The 21448-nt window shown below is 48.9% G+C and overlaps 1 protein-coding gene across 2 annotated transcripts in view; it reads right to left on the minus strand.

Moving 5' to 3' along the window:
* Positions 1 to 1802: 1802 nt before the first annotated feature.
* The window catches only part of DGAT1 (diacylglycerol O-acyltransferase 1), a 52694-nt gene continuing 33048 nt past the window's right edge, over positions 1803 to 21448 (minus strand). For both annotated transcript variants that reach the window (XM_058830082.1, XM_058830081.1), the window contains 8 exons: positions 19647 to 19685; positions 17247 to 17288; positions 16444 to 16488; positions 12769 to 12881; positions 10384 to 10449; positions 9478 to 9565; positions 4432 to 4494; positions 1803 to 1997 (listed from right to left, as the gene is read on the minus strand). In XM_058830082.1, coding sequence (XP_058686065.1) covers positions 1857 to 1997; positions 4432 to 4494; positions 9478 to 9565; positions 10384 to 10449; positions 12769 to 12881; positions 16444 to 16488; positions 17247 to 17288; positions 19647 to 19685 — 597 coding nt within the window. In that variant the 3' untranslated portion in view covers positions 1803 to 1856. The remainder of the gene's footprint in view (positions 1998 to 4431; positions 4495 to 9477; positions 9566 to 10383; positions 10450 to 12768; positions 12882 to 16443; positions 16489 to 17246; positions 17289 to 19646; positions 19686 to 21448) is intronic.

The following is a 21448-nucleotide window of genomic DNA, read 5'->3' on the forward strand; positions in this document are numbered from 1 at the left end:
GGACAGGGACAGGGGCAGAGCCAGGTCCTGGCAGGGTCATGTGCAGCCCCCGCAGGTCCTGGCAGGTCCTGGCAGGGACAGGGACAGGGGCAGGGGCAGAGCCAGGTCCTGGCAGGGTCATGTGCAGACCCCGCAGGTCCTGGCAGGGACAAGGACAGAGCCAGGTCCTGGCAGGTCCTGGCAGAGACAGGGACAGAGCCAGGTCCTGGCAGGGCCATGAGCAGCCCCCGCAGGTCCTGGCAGGGACAGGGACAATCCATAAAGTGCCGAAGAGGCCGCGGGGGCTCGGCCGGGCCCGGGGGGGTCCCCAAAACCCCCCGGGGGGTCCCCAAAACCCCCGGGTATTGCATTGATCCGAGCGACTCCTCCCTGCAAGGACCCCCGAGAGAATTTGGGGGGGTCCCTTGAGAATTTGGGGGGTCCCGGGGGGATCTGGGGACCCCTGAGGGGATTTGGGGGGTCCCGAGAAAATTTGGGGACCCCCGGGGGGATTTGGGGGGGTCCTGGGGGGGTTTGGGGGGGTCTCGGGGGGATTCGGGGGACCCCCGAGAGAATTTGGGGGGGTCCCTTGAGAATTTGGGGGGGTCCAGGGGGAATTTGGGGGGGTCCTGGGGGGGTTTGGGGGGGTCTCGGGGGGGATTTGGGGACCCCCGAGAGAATTTGGGGACCCCCGGGGGGATTTGGGGACCCCCTGGGGGGGTTTGGGGGGTCTCGGGGGGATTCGGGGGACCCCCGAGAGAATTTGGGGGGGTCCCTTGAGAATCTGGGGGGGTCCCGAGGGGATTTGAGGGGTCCCGGGGAGGTCTGGGGGGTCTCAGGGGGGTTTTGGGGACCCCCGAGAGAATTTGGGGGGTCTTGGGTGGGTTTGGGGACCCCCTGGGGGGATTTGGAGCCAACCTTGAGAAAATTCGGGGACCCCCGGGTGGGATTTGAGGACCCCTGAGAGAATTTGGGGGGGTCCTGGGGGGTGTTTGGGGACCCCTGAGAGAATTTGGGGGGGGGTCTCGTGAGAATTTGGGGACCCCCGGGGGGGTTTTGGGGTCCTGGGGGGGTTTGGAGCCAACCTTGAGAAAATTTGGGGACCCCCCGGGGGGATTTGGGGGGGTCCTGGGGGGGTTTGGGGGGGTCTCAGGGGGGTTTTGGGGACCCCCGGGGGGCTTTGGAGCCAACCTTGAGAAAATTCGGGGACCCCCGAGAGAATTTGGGGGGGTCCCGGGGGGATTTGGGGACCCCCTGGGGGGTTTTGGGGGTCCCCGAGTTGGTTTTGGGTGGTTTTGGGGGTCCCAGAGTTGTTTTTGGGGTGTTTTGGGTGTTTTTGGGGTGTTTTTGGGGTGTTTTTGGGGTGGTTTTGGGGTGATTTTGGGCTGGTTTTGGGGTCCCAGAGTTGTTTTTGGGGGTCCTGGGGATGTTTTGGGGGTCCCAGAGATGTTTTTGGGGTTCCTGGAGTTGTTTTTGGGTTGTTTTTGGGGTGTTTGGGGGGTCCCAGAGTTGTTTTTGGGGTGTTTTTGGGGGTCCTGGGGGTGTTTTTGGGGGTCCCAGAGATGGTTTTGGGGTGTTTTTGGGGTGTTTTTGGGTGTTTTTGGGCTGTTTTTGGGGGTTTTCGGGGTGTTTTTGGGGGTCCCAGAGAGGTTTTTTGGGTGTTTTTGGGTGTTTTTGGGTGTTTTTGGGTGTTTTTGGGTGTTTTTGGGTGTTTTTGGGGTGGTTTTGGGTGTTTTTGGGGTGTTTTTGGGGGTTTTCAGGGTGTTTTTGGGGGTCCCAGAGAGGTTTTTTGGGTGTTTTGGGGTGTTTTTGGGTGTTTTTGGGTGTTTTTGGGGTGGTTTTGGGTGTTTTTGGGGTGTTTTGGGTGTTTTGGGGTGTCAGGGCTCGCAGTTGAGCACGTAGTAGTCGTGCACGTACATGAGGACGGCGATGGGCTGGCCCAGGATCAGCGACATCCACACGGCCGCGTTCCCGTAGGGACCCCGCAGGAACCGCGACACCAACCAGGCCAGCGGGATCTGGGGACAATGACACCCCTGTGTCACCTGTGTGTCACCCCTGTGTCACCTGTGTCACCCCTGTGTCACCTGTGTCACCCCTGTGTCACCCCTGTGTCACCTCCTGTCACCCCCTGAACCGCGACACCAACCAGGCCAGCGGGATCTGGGGACAGTGACACCTGTGTCACCTCCTGTGTCACCTCCTGTGTCACCCCTGTGTCACCCCCTGAACCGCGACACCAACCAGGCCAGCGGGATCTGGGGACAGTGACAGGGACACCTGTGTCACCTGTGTCACCCCTGTGTCACCTCCTGTGTCACCCCCTGAACCGCGACACCAACCAGGCCAGCGGGATCTGGGGACAGTGACACCTGTGTCACCTCCTGTCACCTCCTGAGTCACCTGTGCCATCCCCTGTGTGACCCCTGTGTCACCTCCTGTCACCTCCTGAGTCACCTCTGATGTCACCCAGTGCCACCCTCAGGCCGGGGGAATTTGGGGACACAGGGACACCCCTGATGTCACGCAGTGTCACCCCCAGTGTCCCCTCTGTCCCCCAGACCCATTTTGGGCACCCCCAGACCCATTTTGGGCACCCCCAGACCCATTTTGGATCCCCCAGACCCATTTTGGGCACCCCCAGACCCATTTTGGGCTCCCCCAGACCCATTTGGGCACCCCCAGACCCATTTTGGATCCCCCAGACCCATTTTGGGCACCCCCAGACCCATTTTGGGCACCCCCAGACCCATTTTTGGGGTCCCCAGACCCATTTTGGGCTCCCCCAGACCCATTTTGGGCACCCCCAGACCCATTTTGGAGCCCCCAGACCCATTTTTAGGGTCCCCAGACCCATTTTGGGCTCCCCCAGACCCATTTTGGGCACCCCCAGACCCATTTTGGGCACCCCCAGACCCATTTTGGAGCCCCCAGACCCATTTTTGGAGCCCCCAGACCCATTTTTGGGCACCCCCAGACCCATTTTTGGGCTCCCCCAGACCCATTTTGGGCTCCCCCAGACCCATTTTGGGCTCCCCCAGACCCATTTTGGGCACCCCCAGACCCATTTTGGGCACCCCCAGACCCATTTTGGAGCCCCCAGACCCATTTTTGGAGCCCCCAGACCCATTTTTGGGCACCCCCAGATCCATTTTGGGCTCCCCCAGACCCATTTTGGGCATCCCCAGACCCATTTTGGAGCCCCCAGACCCATTTTGGGCACCCCCAGACCCATTTTGGGCACCCCCAGACCCATTTTGGAGCCCCCAGACCCATTTTGGAGCCCCCAGACCCATTTTGGGCACCCCCAGACCCATTTTGGAGCCCCCAGACCCATTTTGGGCACCCCCAGATCCATTTTGGGCTCCCCCAGACCCATTTTGGGCACCCCCAGACCCATTTTGGGCACCCCCAGACCCATTTTTGGGGTCCCCAGACCCATTTTGGGCACCCCCAGACCCATTTTGGAGCCCCCAGACCCATTTTGGAGCCCCCAGACCCATTTTGGAGCCCCCAGACCCATTTTGGGCACCCCCAGACCCATTTTGGAGCCCCCAGACCCATTTTGGGCACCCCCAGACCCATTTTGGGCACCCCCAGACCCATTTTGGAGCCCCCAGACCCATTTTGGGCACCCCCAGACCCATTTTGGGCACCCCCAGACCCATTTTGGGCACCCCCAGACCCATTTTGGAGCCCCCAGACCCATTTTGGGCACCCCCAGACCCATTTTGGAGCCCCCAGACCCATTTTGGAGCCCCCAGACCCATTTTGGGCACCCCCAGACCCATTTTGGAGCCCCCAGACCCATTTTGGGCACCCCCAGATCCATTTTGGGCTCCCCCAGACCCATTTTGGGCACCCCCAGACCCATTTTGGAGCCCCCAGACCCATTTTGGGCACCCCCAGACCCATTTTTGGGGTCCCCAGACCCATTTTGGGCACCCCCAGACCCATTTTGGAGCCCCCAGACCCATTTTGGGCACCCCCAGACCCATTTTGGGCACCCCCAGACCCATTTTGGGCACCCCCACACCCATTTTGGGCACCCCCAGACCCATTTTGGAGCCCCCAGACCCATTTTGGAGCCCCCAGACCCATTTTGGGCACCCCCAGACCCATTTTGGGCTCCCCCAGACCCATTTTGGGCACCCCCAGACCCATTTTGGGCACCCCCAGACCCATTTTTGGGGTCCCCAGACCCATTTTGGGCACCCCCAGACCCATTTTTGGAGCCCCCAGACCCATTTTGGGCACCCCCAGACCCATTTTTGGAGCCCCCAGACCCATTTTGGGCACCCCCAGACCCATTTTTGGGGTCCCCAGACCCATTTTTGGGGTCCCCAGACCCATTTCTGACCCCCCCAGACCCATTTTGGGCACCCCCAGACCCATTTTAGGGTCCCGAGACCCATTTTTGGGGTCCCCAGACCCATTTTGGGGTCCCCTCACCTGTGCTGCCATGCCCATGAAGGCCCAGAGCCGGAACATTCTCAGGGGGACGCTCACCAGGTACTGGGGGGACACAGAGCAACATTTGGGGGGATTTGGGGGGGCCCAGGGGGAATTTGGGGGGCCCAGGGGGGTTTTGGGGGGTCCCAGTGGAATTTGGGGGGTCCCAGGGGGAATTTTGGGGGGTCCCAGTGGAATTTGGGTGTCCCAGGTGGAATTTTGGGGCTTCTCAGTTGGATTTTGGGGGTCCCTGGGTGGAATTTTGGGGGTCCCAGAGTGATTCTGGGGGGTCCCCGAGGGAATCTGGGGGGTCTCAGGGAGAATTTGGGGTTCCCAATGGGAATTTTGGGGTTTTCGGGGTGAATTTTGGGGTTCCCAGTGGGAATTTTGGGGTTCCCAGGATGAATTTTGGGGTTCCTGTCAGAATTTGGGGTTCCCAGAATGAATTTTGGGGTTCCCAGTGTGAATTTTGGGGTTCCCAATGGGAATTTTGGGGTTCCTGGGGTGAATTTTGGGGTTCCCAGGGTGAATTTTGGGGTTCCCGGGGTGAATTTGGGGTTCCCGATGGGAATTTTGGGGTTCCCGGGGTGAATTTTGGGGTTCCCGGGGTGAATTTTGGGGTTCCCGGGGTGAATTTTGGGGTTCCTGATGTGAATTTTGGGGTTCCCAGGGGGAATTTTGGGGTTCCCGGGGTGAATTTTGGGGTTCCCGGGGTGAATTTGGGGGTTCCAGGGTGAATTTTGGGGTTCCTGGGCTGAATTTTGGGGTTCCCAGGGTGAATTTTGGGGTTCCCGGGGTGAATTTTGGGGTTCCTGATGTGAATTTTGGGGTTCCTGGGGTGAATTTTGGGGTTCCCAGGGTGAATTTTGGGGTTCCCGGGGTGAATTTTGGGGTTCCTGTGGGAATTTTGGGGTTCCCGGGGTGAATTTTGGGGTTCCCGGGCTGAATTTTGGGGTTCCCAGTGGGAATTTTGGGGTTCCCGGGGTGAATTTTGGGGTTCCCAGTGGGAATTTTGGGGTTCCCAGGGTGAATTTTGGGGTTCCTGATGTGAATTTTGGGGTTCCCAGGGTGAATTTTGGGGTTCCCAGGGTGAATTTTGGGGTTCCTGAGGTGAATTTTGGGGTTCCCAGGGTGAATTTTGGGGTTCCCGGGGTGAATTTTGGGGTTCCCAGTGGGAATTTTGGGGTTCCCAGTGGGAATTTTGGGGTTCCTGGTGGGAATTTTGGGGTTCCCGGGGTGAATTTTGGGGTTCCCGATGTGAATTTTGGGGTTCCCGGGGTGAATTTTGGGGTTCCTGATGGGAATTTTGGGGTTCCCGGGGTGAATTTTGGGGTTCCCGGGGTGAATTTTGGGGTTCCCAGGGTGAATTTTGGGGTTCCCAGGGTGAATTTTGGGGTTCCCAGGTGGAATTTTGGGGTTCCCGGGGTGAATTTTGGGGTTCCCGGGGTGAATTTGGGGGTTCCCGGGGTGAATTTTGGGGTTCCTGGGGTGAATTTTGGGGTTCCTGATGGGAATTTTGGGGTTCCCGGGGTGAATTTTGGGGTTCCCGGGGTGAATTTTGGGGTTCCCGATGTGAATTTTGGGGTTCCCGGGGTGAATTTTGGGGTTCCTGATGGGAATTTTGGGGTTCCCGGGGTGAATTTTGGGGTTCCCGGGGTGAATTTTGGGGTTCCCAGGGTGAATTTTGGGGTTCCTGGGGTGAATTTTGGGGTTCCTGATGTGAATTTTGGGGTTCCCGGGGGGAATTTTGGGGTTCCCGGGGTGAATTTTGGGGTTCCCAGGGTGAATTTTGGGGTTCCCGGGGTGAATTTGGGGGTTCCTGATGTGAATTTTGGGGTTCCCAGGGGGAATTTTGGGGTTCCCAGTGGGAATTTTGGGGTTCCCGGGGTGAATTTTGGGGTTCCCGGGGTGAATTTGGGGGTTCCTGATGTGAATTTTGGGGTTCCCAGGGTGAATTTTGGGGTTCCCAGGAGGAATTTTGGGGTTCCTGATGTGAATTTTGGGGTTCCCAGTGGGAATTTTGGGGTTCCCAGGGTGAATTTTGGGGTTCCTGATGAGAATTTTGGGGTTCCCAGGTGGAATTTTGGGGTTCCCAGGGTGAATTTTGGGGTTCCCAGGGTGAATTTTGGGGTTCCCAATGGGAATTTTGGGGTTCCCAGGGTGAATTTTGGGGTTCCCGGGGTGAATTTTGGGGTTCCCGGGGTGAATTTTGGGATTCCCGATGTGAATTTTGGGGTTCCCAGGAGGAATTTTGGGGTTCCCAGGAGGAATTTTGGGGTTCCCGGGGTGAATTTTGGGGTTCCCAGTGGGAATTTTGGGGTTCCCGGGGTGAATTTGGGGGTTCCTGATGTGAATTTTGGGGTTCCCAGGTGGAATTTTGGGGTTCCCAGGGTGAATTTGGGGTTCCCGGGGTGAATTTTGGGGTTCCCGATGGGAATTTTGGGGTTCCCGGGGTGAATTTTGGGATTCCCGATGTGAATTTTGGGGTTCCCAGGAGGAATTTTGGGGTTCCCAGGAGGAATTTTGGGGTTCCCGGGGTGAATTTTGGGGTTCCCGGGGTGAATTTTGGGGTTTCTGGTGTGAATTTTGGGGTTCCCAGTGTGAATTTTGGGGTTCCTGGGGTGAATTTTGGGGTTTCCAGGGTGAATTTTGGGGTTCCCAGAGGGAATTTTGGGGTTCCCGGGGTGAATTTTGGGGTTCCCAGTGGGAATTTTGGGGTTTCCAGGGTGAATTTTGGGGTTCCCAGAGGGAATTTTGGGGTTCCCGGGGTGAATTTTGGGGTTCCAGGGGTGAATTTGGGGGTTCCCAGGGTGAATTTTGGGGTTCCTGGGGTGAATTTTGGGGTTCCCGGGGTGAATTTTGGGGTTCCCGGGGTGAATTTTGGGGTTCCCAGTGGGAATTTTGGGGTTCCCAGGGTGAATTTTGGGGTTCCCGGGGTGAATTTGGGGGTTCCAGGGTGAATTTTGGGGTTCCCAGGGTGAATTTTGGGGTTCCCGGGGTGAATTTTGGGGTTCCCGGGGTGAATTTTGGGGTTCCTGGGGTGAATTTTGGGGTTCCCGGGGTGAATTTTGGGGTTCCCAATGTGAATTTTGGGGTTCCCAGTGGGAATTTTGGGGTTCCCGGGGTGAATTTTGGGGTTTCTGATGTGAATTTTGGGGTTCCCGGGGTGAATTTTGGGGTTCCTGTCAGAATTTGGGGTTCCTTGAGTGAATTTTGGGGTTCCCAGGGTGAATTTTGGGGTTCCCAGTGGGAATTTTGGGGTTCCCAGGGTGAATTTTGGGGTTCCCAGTGGAATTTTGGGGTTCCCAGGGGGAATTTTGGGGTTCCCGGGGTGAATTTTGGGGTTCCCAGGGTGAATTTTGGGGTTCCCGGGGTGAATTTTGGGGTTCCCGGGATGAATTTTGGGGTTCCCGGGGTGAATTTGGGGTTCCCGATGTGAATTTTGGGGTTCCCAGGGTGAATTTGGGGTTCCCGATGGGAATTTTGGGGTTCCCAGTGGGAATTTTGGGGTTCCCGGGGTGAATTTTGGGGTTCCTGATGTGAATTTTGGGGTTCCTGGGGTGAATTTTGGGGTTCCCGGGGTGAATTTTGGGGTTCCCAATGGGAATTTTGGGGTTCCCGGGGTGAATTTTGGGGTTCCCGGGGTGAATTTTGGGGTTCCTGGGGTGAATTTTGGGGTTCCCGGGGTGAATTTTGGGGTTCCTGGGGTGAATTTTGGGGTTCCCAGAGAGATTTTGGGGTTCCCAGGGTGAATTTTGGGGTTCCCAGAGAGATTTTGGGGTTCCCAGGGTGAATTTTGGGGTTCCCAGGGTGAATTTTGGGGTTCCTGGGGTGAATTTTGGGGTTCCTGATGGGAATTTTGGGGTTCCCGGGGTGAATTTTGGGGTTCCCGATGGGAATTTTGGGGTTCCTGATGTGAATTTTGGGGTTCCCGGGGTGAATTTGGGGTTCCCGGGGTGAATTTTGGGGTTCCCAGGGTGAATTTTGGGCTTCCTGGGGTGAATTTTGGGGTTCCCAGTGGGAATTTTGGGGTTCCCAGGGTGAATTTTGGGGTTCCAGGGGTGAATTTTGGGGTTCCCGGGGTGAATTTTGGGGTTCCTTGAGTGAATTTTGGGGTTCCCGGGGTGAATTTTGGGGTTCCTGGGGTGAATTTTGGGGTTCCCAGTGGGAATTTTGGGGTTCCCGGTGTGAATTTTGGGGTTCCCAGGAGGAATTTTGGGGTTTCTGGGGTGAATTTTGGGGTTCCTTGAGTGAATTTTGGGGTTCCCAGGGTGAATTTTGGGGTTCCCGATGGGAATTTTGGGGTTCCCAGGGTGAATTTTGGGGTTCCTGATGTGAATTTTGGGGTTCCCAATGGGAATTTTGGGGTTCCCAGGGTGAATTTTGGGGTTCCCGGTGGGAATTTTGGGGTTCCCAGGGTGAATTTTGGGGTTCCCGGGGTGAATTTTGGGGTTCCCGGGGTGAATTTTGGGGTTCCCAGGTGGAATTTTGGGGTTCCTGGGGTGAATTTTGGGGTTCCCAGTGGGAATTTTGGGGTTCCCGGGGTGAATTTTGGGGTTCCCAATGTGAATTTTGGGGTTCCCAGTGGGAATTTTGGGGTTCCCGGGGTGAATTTTGGGGTTCCCAGGGTGAATTTTGGGGTTCCCAGGAGGAATTTTGGGGTTCCCGGGGTGAATTTTGGGGTTCCTGATGCGAATTTTGGGGTTCCTGGGGTGAATTTTGGGGTTCCCAGGGTGAATTTTGGGGTTCCCAGGGTGAATTTTGGGGTTCCCAGTGGTAATTTTGGGGTTTCCTGTGGGAATTTTGGGGTTCCCAGGAGGAATTTTGGGGTTCCCAGGGGGAATTTTGGGGTTCCCGATGTGAATTTTGGGGTTCCCAATGTGAATTTTGGGGTTCCCGGGGTGAATTTTGGGGTTCCTGATGTAAATTTTGGGGTTCCCAGGGGGAATTTTGGGGTTCCCAGTGGGAATTTTGGGGTTCCCGGGGTGAATTTTGGGGTTCCCAATGTGAATTTTGGGGTTCCTGTCAGAATTTGGGGTCCCTGACCTCGTGGAAGAAGGCGGAGGCCAAGAACACGGCGGCCTGGGCCGTCCACTTGCTGACTCCCCTCCTCAGCATGGGCTTGTAAAAGTGCCTGGGGACCCCCAAAATCAACTCGGGGACCCCCAAAACCCGGGGGGTCCCCAAAAACAACAATTGCCCTCCCCCCCCCTAAAAAAATCCCATCGAAATCCCCCCTCAAAAAGCCCCAAATCCGCCTCGAAAGCGCTGAAATCGCCCCAAAATCCCCTCCCAAAAGTCTGGATTCACCCCAAATCCACCCCAAACACCAAAATCTGCCCCAAAATTCCCTCAAAAACTCAAATTTCCCCCAAATCCCACCTCAAATCCCCCCAAAATCCCAAATTCCCCCCAGATCCTCACTCAATCACCCCAAAACCTGCCCAAAACCCCAAATTTCCCTGAATTTCCCCCAAATCCTCCTAAATCTCCTCTTAATCACCCCAAAATCCATCCCAAACACCAAATTTCCCCCAAATCTGCCCTCAAATCCCTCCAAAACCCCAAATTTTCCCCAAATTCCCCCTCAAATCCCCCAAATCCCCCCAAAATCCCCCTAAATCTTCTCTCAATCACCCCAAAATCTCCCCCAAACCCCAAATTCCCTCCAAATTCCCCTTCAAATATCCCAAATCCCTTCTCAACCACCCCAAAATCTCCCCTAAATCCCAAATTTCCCCCAAATCCCCCCAAAATCTGCCCCAAAATCCATCCCAAACCCCAAATTTCCCCCTCAAATCCCCCAAATTTCCCCCAAATCCCCCCAAAATCCGCCCCAAAATCTCCTCAAAACCCCAAATTTTCCCCAAATTCCCCCTCAAATCCCCCCCAAATCTGCCCCAAAATCTCCCCCAAACCCCAAATTTCCCCGAATTTCCCCCAAATCCTCACCTGAGGCACCATTTGTGCACGGGGATGTTCCAGTTCTGCCAGAAATAGGTGACGGATTCCGAATTCCTGGGCAAAAACGAGGCTCAGGGACACGAATTCATCCCAAAATCCTCTCAAATCACCCCAAAATCCTCCCCCAAATCCTCAATTTCCCCCAAATCCCCGCTCAAACCCTTCGAAATCCCCCCAAAACCCCAAATTTCTCCCCCAAATCCCCCCCAAATTCTGAATTTCCCCCAAATCCGTCCCCAAATCCCCCACAAACACCCCAAAAATCCCAAATTCCCCCCAAAATTCTCCCAAAACTCCCCTTGAGCCACTCGAAATCCCCTCAAATCCCCCCAAAATCCCCAAATTCCTCCTCAAAACCCCAAAAATTCCCCCCAAATTCCCCCCAAAATCCCCCAATTTCCTGAATTCCCCCTGAACACCCCAAATTCTCCCAAAATTCCCCCAAATTCCCCCAAATCCCCCCTCAATCCTCCCCAAAATCCCCCCAAATTCCCCCAAAATTCCCCAAATTCCCCAAAATTCCCCAAATTCCCCCAAAATTCCCCAAATTCCCCCAAAATTCCCCCTCAAACCCCCTCAATCCTCCCAAAATTCACCCCAAAATCCCCCAAATTCCACCAAATTCCCCCAAAATTCCCCCCAAATTCCGGAATTCCCGGATTTCTGCCCAAATTCCCCCAAAATTCCCCCCGAATTCCCCAAAATTCCCCCCAAATTCCCTCTCAAACTCCCCAAAATCCCCAAAATTCCCCCAAAATTCCCCAAATTCCCCCCAAATCCCCCAAATTCCCCCCAAATTCCCCCAAATCCCCCCAAATTTCTCCCCAAATCCCCCAAATTCCCCAAAATTCCCCCAAAATTCCCCCAAAATCCCCCCAAATCCCCGATTTCTCCCCAAATTTCCCCCAAATCCCCCCAAAATTCCCCAAATTCCCCCAAAATTCCCCCAAAATTCCCCTCAAACTCCCCAAAATCCCCCAAATTCCCCCCAAAATCCCCCCAAATTCCCCAAAAATTCACCCCAAAATTCCCAAAAAATTCCCCCAAATTCCCCCTCAATCCCCCCAAATTCCAGAATTCCCGGATTTCTCCCCAAATTCCCCCCAAATTCCCCCAAATTCTGCCAAATTCACCCCAAAATCCCCCAAATTTCCCAAAAAATTCCCCAAAAATTCCCCCCAAATTCCGCCAAAATTCCCAAAATTCCCCCAAAATTCCCTCTCAAAGTCCCCGAAATCCCCCAAATTCACCCCCAAATTTCCCCCCAAATCCCCCAAATTCCGGAATTCCCGGGATTTCTCCCCGAATTCCCGGATTTCTCCCCGAATTCCCGGATTTCTCCTGGATTTCTTTCTGAATTCCCGGATTTTTCCTAGATTTCTGGGATTTCTCCCGGATTTCTCTCTGAATTCCCGGATTTCTCCCGGATTTCTCCCAGAATTCCCGGGATTTCTCCCCAAATTTCCCCCCAAAATTCCCCCTCAAATCCCCCAAAATTCCCAAATTTCCCCCCAAATTCCCTCTCAAACCCCCCAAAATCCCCCAAATTCCCCCAAAATTCCCCAAATCCCCCAGAATTCCCCCCAAATTCCCGGATTTCTCCCGGATTTCTCTCTGAATTCCGGGATTTCTCCCCAAATTCCCGGATTTCTCCCAGAATTCTCAGATTTCTCCCGGAATTCCTGGATTTCTCCTGGATTTCTCTCTGAATTCTGGGATTTCTCCTGGATTTCTCCCAGAATTCCCAGATTTCTCTCTGAATTCCGGGATTTCTCCTGGATTTTTCCCTGAATTCCCGGGATTTCTCACAGACTTCCCCCAGAATTCTGGGATTTCTCCTGGATTTCTCCCCAGATTCCCGGATTTCTCCCAGATTTCTCCCCAAATTCCCGGATTTCTCCCGGATTTCTCCCCGAATTCCCGGATTTCTCCCCAAATTCCCGGATTTCTCCCGGATTTCTCCCCGAATTCCCGGATTTCTCTCTGAATTCCGGGATTTCTCCCAGATTTCCCCCAAATTCTGGAATTCACGGATTCCCCCCCAAATTCCCGGATTTCTCCCTGAATTCCGGGATTTCTCCCAGATTTCTCCCGGATTTTTTACCGAATTCCGGGATTTCCCCCGGAATTCCCGGATTTCACCCGGAATTCCGGGATTTCTCCCAGAATTCCCCCCAAATTCCCCCAAATTCCTCCTCAATCCTCCCCAAAATTCCCAAATTTCCCCCCAAATTCACCCCAAAATTCCCCCTCAAACTCCCCAAAATCCCCCAAATTCCCCCAAAATTCCCCAAATCCCCCCCAAATTCCCGGATTTCTCTCTGAATTCCCGGATTTCTCCCGGAATTCCAGGATTTCTCCCGTTTTTCTCACCACCAGTCCCGGTAGAATTCCCGGTCCCCGAACTGCAGCAGCTCGGCCACGGCGTTCAGGCACGAGTGGAAGAACCAGTAGAAGAAAATCAGCCAGATCAGGTGGTTCGGGACCTTTTTGGGGGGAAAAATGAGGATTTTGGGTTTTTTGGGGTTTTTGGGGTTTTTGGGAATTTTTGGGGATTTTTTGGGATTTTTTTTTGATTTTTTGGGAATTTTTTGGGATTTTTTTGGGAATTTTTTGGGAATTTTTTGGATTATTTTTTTATTTTTTGGGGTCTTTTTTGGTTTTTTTTTTTGATTTTTTGGAGGTTTTTTTTGGGGTTTTTTTTGTGGGGTTTTTTTTTTGATTTTTTGGGGATTTTTGGGGATTTTTGGGATTTTTTTGGGATTTTTTGGGATTTTTTTGGGAATTTTTTGGGGATTTTTTGGGAATTTTTTTGGTTTTTTAGGGGGTTTTTGGATTTTCTTGGGGCTTTTTTGGGTAATTTTTTGGATTTGGGGGGGGGTTCGGGACCTTTTTGGGGGGAAAAATGAGAATTTTGGGGTTTTGGGGTTTTGGGAATTTTTTGGGAATTTTTTGGGATTTTTTTGGGAATTTTTTGGGATTTTTTGGGGAATTTTTTGGGGTTTTTGGGGGGTTTTTTGGGGATTTTTTTGGAAATTTTTTGGGAATTTTTTGGGGGTTTTTTGGGGTTTTTTTGGGGATTTTTGGGGATTTTTTGCGGATTTTTTTGGGGATTTTTTGGGATTTTTTGGGGAATTTTTTGGGGTTTTTTGGGGGGTTTTTTTTGGGAAATTTTTGCGGTTTATTTTGGAATTTTTGGGGTTTTTGGGGATTTTGGGGGATTTTGGGGATTTTGGGGATTTTTGGGGATTTCTTGGGATTTTTTGGGGGATTTTTTGGGATTTTTTGGGGATTTATTTGGGATTTTTTGGAATTTTTTTGGGAATTTTTTTGGGTTTTTTGGGGATTTTTTTGGAAATTTTTTGGGAATTTTTTGGGGTTTTTTTGGGGTTTTTTTGTTTTTTTTTTTTTTTTGTTGTTGTTTTTTAGGGGGATTTTGGTTTTCTGGGGTTTTTTGGGGTTTTTTTGGGATTTTTTGGGGTTTTTTTGGGATTTTTGGGGTCTTTTTTGGAGTTTTTTTGGGGGTTTTTTTGGGATTTTTTGGGATTTTTTGGGATTTTTTTCAGGAATTTTTGGGGTTTTTTTGGGGTTTTTTTGGTTTTTTTTTGGAAATTTTTTGGGGGTTTTTTTTGGGGGGGTTTTTTGTTTGTTTTTTAGGGGCATTTTGGGTTTTTTGGGGGTTTTTTGGGAATTTTTTGGGATTTTTTTTGGGAATTTTTTGGGGATTTTTTGGGAATTTTTTTGGTTTTTTTAGGGGGTTTTTGGATTTTCTTGGGGTTTTTTTGGGGTTTTTTTTTGGATTTTGGGGGGGTTCGGGACCTTTTTGGGGGGAAAAATGAGAATTTTGGGGTTTTTGGGGTTTTGGGGATTTTTGGGGATTTTTTTTTGATTTTTTGGGATTTTTTTGGGAATTTTTTGGGATTTTTTGGGGAATTTTTTGGGAATTTTTTGGATTATTTTTTTATTTTTTGGGGTCTTTTTTGGTTTTTTTTTTTATTTTCTGGAGGGTTTTTTTGGGGGTTTTTTTTGTGGGTTTTTTTTTTATTTTTTGGGGATTTTTGGGGATTTTTGCGGTTTTTTGGGAATTTTTTGGGATTTTTTTGGGAATTTTTTGGGGATTTTTTGGGAATTTTTTTGGTTTTTTTAGGGGGTTTTTGGATTTTCTTGGGGTTTTTTTTGGTTTTTTTTTTGGATTTTGGGGGGGTTCGGGACCTTTTTGGGGGGAAAATGAGAATTTTGGGGGTTTTGGGGGGGTTTTGGGAATTTTTGTTTTGGGAATTTTTTGGAAAATTTTTGGGGATTTTTTTGGGAATTTTTGGGGATTTTTTTTGGGGTTTTTTGGGGTTTTTTTGGGATTTTTTGGGGGGTCTTTTTTGGGGGTCTTTTTTGGGGTTTTTTTTGGGGTTTTTTGGGGATTTTTTAGGATTTTTTTGGGGATTTTTATTGGATTTTTTGGGGAATCTTTGGGGTTTTTTTGGGGTTTTTTTTGGGTTTTTTTGGAAATTTTTGGGGCTCTTTTTTGGGGGGGGGTTTGTTTGTTTTTTAGGGGCATTTTGGGGTTTTTGGGGATTTTTTTGGGATTTTTTGAGAATTTTTTTGGATTTTTTTGGGGAATTTTTTGGGGGATTTTTTGGGAATTTTTTTGGTTTTTTAGGGGGTTTTTGGATTTTCTTGGGGTTTTTTTGGGGTTTTTTTTGGATTTTGGGGGGGGTTCGGGACCTTTTTGGGGGGAAAAATGAGAATTTTGGGGTTTTGGGGGGTTTTGGGGATTTTTTGGGGTTTTTTTGGGAATTTTTAGGAATTTTTGGGGGTTTTTTGGGGGTTTTTGTTGGGATTTTTTGGGGGTTTTTTGGGGATTTGTTGGGGGTTTTTTGGGGAGTTTTTGGGGGGTTTTTTTGGGAATTTTTTGGGATTTTTTGGGATATTTTGGGATTTTTGGGTTTTTTGGGGTTTTTTTGGGTTTTTGGGGGGATTTTTGGGGTTTTTTTGGCTTTTTTGGATTTTTTGGGGGGTTTTTTTGGGGGTTTTTTTGGGGATTTTTTGGGGAGATTTTTGGGGTTTTTTTGAGGGTTTTTTTGGATTTTTTGGGGATTTTTTGGGGATTTTTTGGGGGGATTTTTTGGGGGGATTTTTGGGGTATTTTTGAGTTTTTTGGGGGATTTTTTGGGGTTTTTTTGGAGGGTTTTTTGGGATTTTTTGAGATTTTTTGAGGATTTTAGGGGGGATTTTTTGGGTTTTGGGGGGGGGATTTTTTGGGGATTTTGGGGTTTTTTGGGGTTTTTTTTGGGGGGGGCGGTTTGGGATTTTTTGGGGTTTTTTGGGTTTTTTTGGGGATTTTTTGGGGGGATTTTTTGGGGTTTCTGGGGGATATTTTTGGGGATTTTTTGGGGGGGTTTTTTTGAGGTTTTTTTGGGATTTTTTTTGGTTTTTATGGAGTTTTTCTGGGGTGGTTTTGGGGTTTTTTGGGGTTTTTTTGAGGTTTTTTTGGGGGGGCATTTTGGGGTTTTTTTGAGGTTTTTGGGGGGGATTTTTGGGGTTTTTTTGAGGTTTTTTGGAGATTTTGGGGTTTTTTTGGGGGTTTTTGGGGGTTTTTTCCAGCTTTTTTGGGGATTTTTTGGGGGTTTTTTTGGGTTTTTTGGGGATTTTTTGGTTTTTTGGGGAGATTTTTTGGGGTTTTTTGGGAGGATTTTTGGGGTTTTTTGGGAGGATTTTTGGGGTTTTTTTGGTTTTTTGGGGATTTTTTGGTTTTTTGGGGAGATTTTTTGGGGTTTTTTGGGAGGATTTTTGGGGTTTTTTTGGTTTTTTGGGGATTTTTTGGGGTGTTTTGAGTTTTTTGGGGGTTTTTTGGGAGGTTTTGGGGATTTTGGGGTCTTTTGAGGTTTCTTTGGGGATATTTTTGGGTTTTTTTTGTTTTTTTGGTTTTTCTTTTGTTTTTTGGGTTTTTTGGGGTTTTTTTGGGGTGATTTTGGGGGGTTTTGGGGTAATTTTGGGGTGTTTTTTTGGGTGATTTTGGGGTGATTTTGGGGGGTTTTGGGGTCTTTGACTCACTGCCAGCTTCAGGAGGCGCTCAATGATCCGGGAATAATCCATGTCCTGAGGAGGAAGAGGAAGATTTGGGGGGATTTTGGGGGGATTTTGGGGCCTTTGAGGGGGGATTTGGGGTTTTGGGGGCATTTGTGGGAATTTTGGGGGGTTTGAGGGGGGATTTGGGGGGATTGAAGAGGATTTGGGGGGGTTTGGGGGGATTTTGGGGGGTTTGAGGGGGATTAAAGAGAATTTGGGGGGATTTGGGGGAATTTTGGGGGGATTAAGGAAGGATTTGGGGGGATTTTGGGGGCTTTGAGGGAGGATTTGGGGTTTTGGGGGCATTTGTGGGAATTTTGGGGGGTTTGAGGAGGGATTTTGGGGGGTTTGAGGGGGTTGAAGAGGAATTGGGGGGATTTGGGGGATTTTGGGGGGTTTGAGGGGGGATTTGAGGGGTTTGAGGGGGATTGAAGAGAATTTGGGGGGATTTTGGGGGATGAAGGAAGGATTTGGGGGGGGATTGAAGAGGATTTGTGGGGATTTTGGGGGGTTTGAGGAGAATTTTGGGGGAATTTTGGGGGCTTTGAGGGAGAAATTGGGGGGACTTTGGGGGGTTTGGGGGGGATCTGGGGTTTTTAGGGAGATTTTGGGGGAATTTTGTGGAAAATTTGGGGTTTTGGGGCAGATTGAGGGAGAAATTGGGGTAAATTTGGGGTTTTGGGTGGATAAAGGGGGGATTTGTGAGGAGTTCAGAATTTTGGGGGTGTTTTGGGAGGGATTTTGGGGTAATTTTGGGGTAATTTGGGATATTTGGGGTCCAGACTCACCCGGAAAGGTTTCATGGAATTCTGGATCGTTGGAACCATCCACTGCAAAAATGGGGGGGAACAGTGATTTGAGGGGGGAGGAGACCCCAAAAAAAAACCCAAAAATCCCCCCAAAACTCCCCCAAGAAAACCCAAATCTCCCCCCAAAAAAACCCAAAAATCCCCCCAAAAAACCCCAAAAATCCCCCCAAAACTCCCCCCAAAAAAACCCAAAAATCCCCCCAAAAATCCCCCCCAAAAACCCCTAAAAAACCACAAAATCCCAAAAAAAATCCCCCCCAAAATCCCCAAAAATCCCCCCAAAAACCCCTAAAAAAACCACAAAATCCCCCCAAAAATCCCCCAAAAAATCCCCAAAAAAATCCCCTCAAAACACCCCAAAAATCCTAAAAAAATCGCCAAAAAAACCCCAAAAAAATCCCCCAAAACCCCCAAAAATCCCGCAAAAATCCCCCCAAAATCCCCCTCAAAACACCCCAAAAAAACCCCAAAAATTCCCCCAAAACCCCCCAAAAAAACCCAAAAATCCCCCAAAACCCCCAAAAATCCCCCAAAACCCCCCAAAAAATCCCCCAAAACCACCTAAAAATCCCCAAAAAAATCCCACAAAAATCCCCAAAAATCCCCCAATAATCCCCCAAAAAAATCCCAAAAATCGCCCCAAAAAACCCCAAAAATCCTCCAAAAACCCCAAAAAAAATCCCCCCAAAATCCCCCTCAAAACACCCCAAAAAAACCCCAAAAATTCCCCCAAAACCCCCCAAAAAACCCCCAAAACCCCCCCAAAATCCCCCAAAAAATCCCCCAAAAGCCCCCAAAAATCCCCCAAAAACCCCCAAAAAAACCCCAAAAATCCCCCCCAAAACCCCCCCCAAAAAACCAAAAAAATCCCCCCAAAAATCCCCCCAAAAAACCCAAAAATCCCCGAAAAAAATCCCCCAAAAATCCCCAAAAAATCCCCCAAAAAATCCCCCCAAAATTCCCAAAAAAACCAAAAAAATCCCCCCAAAAAACCCAAAAATCCCCGAAAAAAATCCCCCCAAAAATCCCCAAAAAATCCCCCAAAAAATCCCCCCCAAAATCCCCCAAAATTCCCAAAAAAACCAAAAAAATCCCCCCAAAAAATCCGCAAAAAATCCCCCAAAAAACCCCCCCAAAAAATCCCCCCAAAAAACCCCAAAAATCTCCCCAAAAATCCCCTAAAAATTCCCAAAAATCCCCCCAAAAATTCCCAAAAATCCCCCCAAAAAAACCCCCAAAAATCCCAAAAAAACCCAAAAAATCCCCCCAAAAATCCCCAAAAAAACTCCCAAAAATCCCCCCAAAATCCCCCCCAAAAAACCCCAAAATTCCCCCCAAAAAAACCCCAAAATTGCCCAAAAATCCCCAAAAAATCCCCCCCAAAAATCCCCAAAAAATTCCCAAAAAAACCCTAAAAATCTCCCAAAAATCCCAAAAAATTCCCCAAAATCCCCCCAAAAATTCCCAAAAATCCCCCAAAAAACCCCAAAATTCCCAAAAAAAACCAAAAAAATCCCCCCAAAAATTCCCAAAAAAAACTCCCAAAAATCTCCCAAAAAATCCCAAAAAAATTCCCAAAAATCCCCCAAAAATCCCCAAATCCCCCCAAAAAATCCCCAAGAATTTCCAAAAAAACCCCAAAAATCTCCCAAAAAAATCCCCAAAAAATTCCCAAAAATCCCCCAAAAATCCCAAAAAAACTAAAAAAATTCCCCCCAAAAATCCCCCAAAAAATCCCCAAAAAATTCCCAAAAATCCCCCCAAAAATCCCCCAAAAATCCCCCCAAAAAATTCCCAAAAAAACCCCAAAAATCTCCCAAAAAAATTCCCAAAAATCCCCCAAAAATCCCCCAAGATTCCCAAAAAAACCAAAAAAATCCCCCCAAAAAATTCCCAAAAAAAACCCCAATAGTCTCCCAAAAAAACCCCCAAAAATTCCCAAAAAACCCCCAAAATCCCCCAAAATTCCCAAAAAAAATTCCCAAAAATCCCCCAAAATTCCCAAAAAACCCAAAAAAATCCCCCCAAAAATCTCCCAAAAAAATCCCAAAAAAATTCCCAAAAATCCCCCCAAAAATCCCCCCAAAAATCCCCCAAAAATTCCCAAAAAAAACCCCAAAAATCAAAAAAAAATTCCCAAAAATCCCCCCAAAATCCCCCCAAAATCCCCCCAAAAAATCTGCAAAAATCCCCCCCAAAATCCCCCAAAAAAACCCAAAAAAATTCCCAAAAAACCCCCAAAAATTCCCAAAAAACCCCCAAAAATTCCCAAAAAACCCCAAAAAATTCTCCCCAAAAATTCCCAAAAATCCCCCCAACCCCCCGAGGTGAGGATGATGAAGTTGGGGGGTCCCAGAGCCCCCTCCCCACATTTTTCACCTGCTGGATCAGCCCCACCAACAGCTGGGTGAAGAAAAGCTGCAAGAGAATTGGGGAATTTTTAGGGAATTTTGGGAATTTTGGGAAATTTGGGGAATTTTGGGGTTGGTCCCAATTTTTCCCCAAAAAAATCCCATTTTTTTCCCCAAAAAATCCCAATTTTTCCCCAAAATCCCCTCCCCAAAAATCCCAATTTCCCCCCCCAAAAAATCTCAATTTTCCACCCCAAAAAAATCCCAATTTTCCCCTAAAAATCCCAATTTCTGACTAAAATCCCCACCCAAAAATCCCAATTTCTCCCCAAAAATCCCAATTTTCCTCTAAAAAACCCCCAGTTTTTCCCCAAAATCCCCCCAAAATCCCAATTCTCCCCCAAAAATCCCAATTCTGCCCAAAAAATCCCAATTTTCCTCCCAACACCCCTCCCCAAAAACCCAATTTCACCCCAAAACCCCCCTAAAATCCCAATTCTCCCCCCAAAATCCCAATTCTCCCCAAACATCCAAATTTCTCCTCAAAAATCCCAAATTCTGCCCCAAATCCCCCCCAAAAATTCCAATTCTCCCCCCAAACCCCGCCCAAAAAATCCCAATTCCCCCCAAAAAAATCCCATTTTTTACAAAAATCCCAATTCTCTCCAAAAATCCCAATTTCTCTCCAAAAATCCCAATTCTCCCCAAAAAATCCCATTTTTTCCCCAAAAATCCCATTTTTTTCCCCAAAAAATCCCAATTCCCCCCAAAATCCCCCCAAAAATCCCCAATTCTGTCCAAAACCCCCCCCCCAAAAATCCCAATTTCTCCCCCAAAAATCCCCTTTTTTACCAAAAAATCCCATTTCTCCCCAAAACCCCTCCAAAAAAAAATCCCATTTTTTTTCCAAAAACCCCAATTTCCCCCCCAAAATCACCCCAAAAATCCCAATTTCTTTCCAAAAAATCCCAATTTCTGCCTAAAAAGCCCCATTTTTTCCCAAAAAATCCCATTTTCCCCCAAAAAAATCCCAATTTTTCCTCCAAAAATCCCAATTTTCCCCAAATCCCCCCCCAAAAAATCCCAATTTTGCCCCAAACCCCCCCCAAAAAAATCCCAATTTTTACCAAAAACCCCAAAATGCCCAATTTCTCCCCCAAAATCCCATTATTTCCCAAAAATCCCCCCCAAAATCCCAATTTTCCCCCAAAAAAACCCAATTTTTTTCCAAAAAATCCCAATTTCTGCCCAAAACCCCCCAAAAAATCCCAGTTTCTTCCCAAACAATCCCAATTTCTGCCCAAAAAATCCCATTTTTTCCCAAAAAATCCCAATTTCTGCCAAACTCACCCCCAAAAATCCCAATTTCTTCCCAAAAAATCCTAATTTCTGCCAAAAAAATCCCAATTTTTCTCCAAAAAATCCCAATTTTTGCCCAAAATCTCCCCCAAAAAATCCCAATTTTTTACCAAAAATCCCAATTTCTCCCCAAAATCCCCCCAAAAATCCCAATTTCTCCCCCAAAAATCCCAATTTCTGCCAAAAAAATCCCAATTTCCCCCCAAAAAATCCCAATTTCTGCCAAAAAAATCCCAATTTCCCTCCAAAAATCCCAATTTTCTTCCAAAATCACCCCAAAAATTCCCAATTTCTGTCCAAAAAATCCCAATTTCCCCCCAAAATCTCCCTAAAAATCCCAATTTCCCCCAAAATCCCCCCAAAAATCCCAATTTCCCCCCAAAAAATCCCAATTTCTGCCAAAAAAATCCCAATTTCCCCCCAAAAAATCCCAATTTCTGCCAAAAAAATCCCAATTTCCCTCCAAAAATC

The sequence above is a fragment of the Poecile atricapillus genome, chromosome 2, assembly GCF_030490865.1.
Source record: "Poecile atricapillus isolate bPoeAtr1 chromosome 2, bPoeAtr1.hap1, whole genome shotgun sequence".
Classification (NCBI taxonomy): Eukaryota; Metazoa; Chordata; class Aves; order Passeriformes; family Paridae; genus Poecile; species Poecile atricapillus.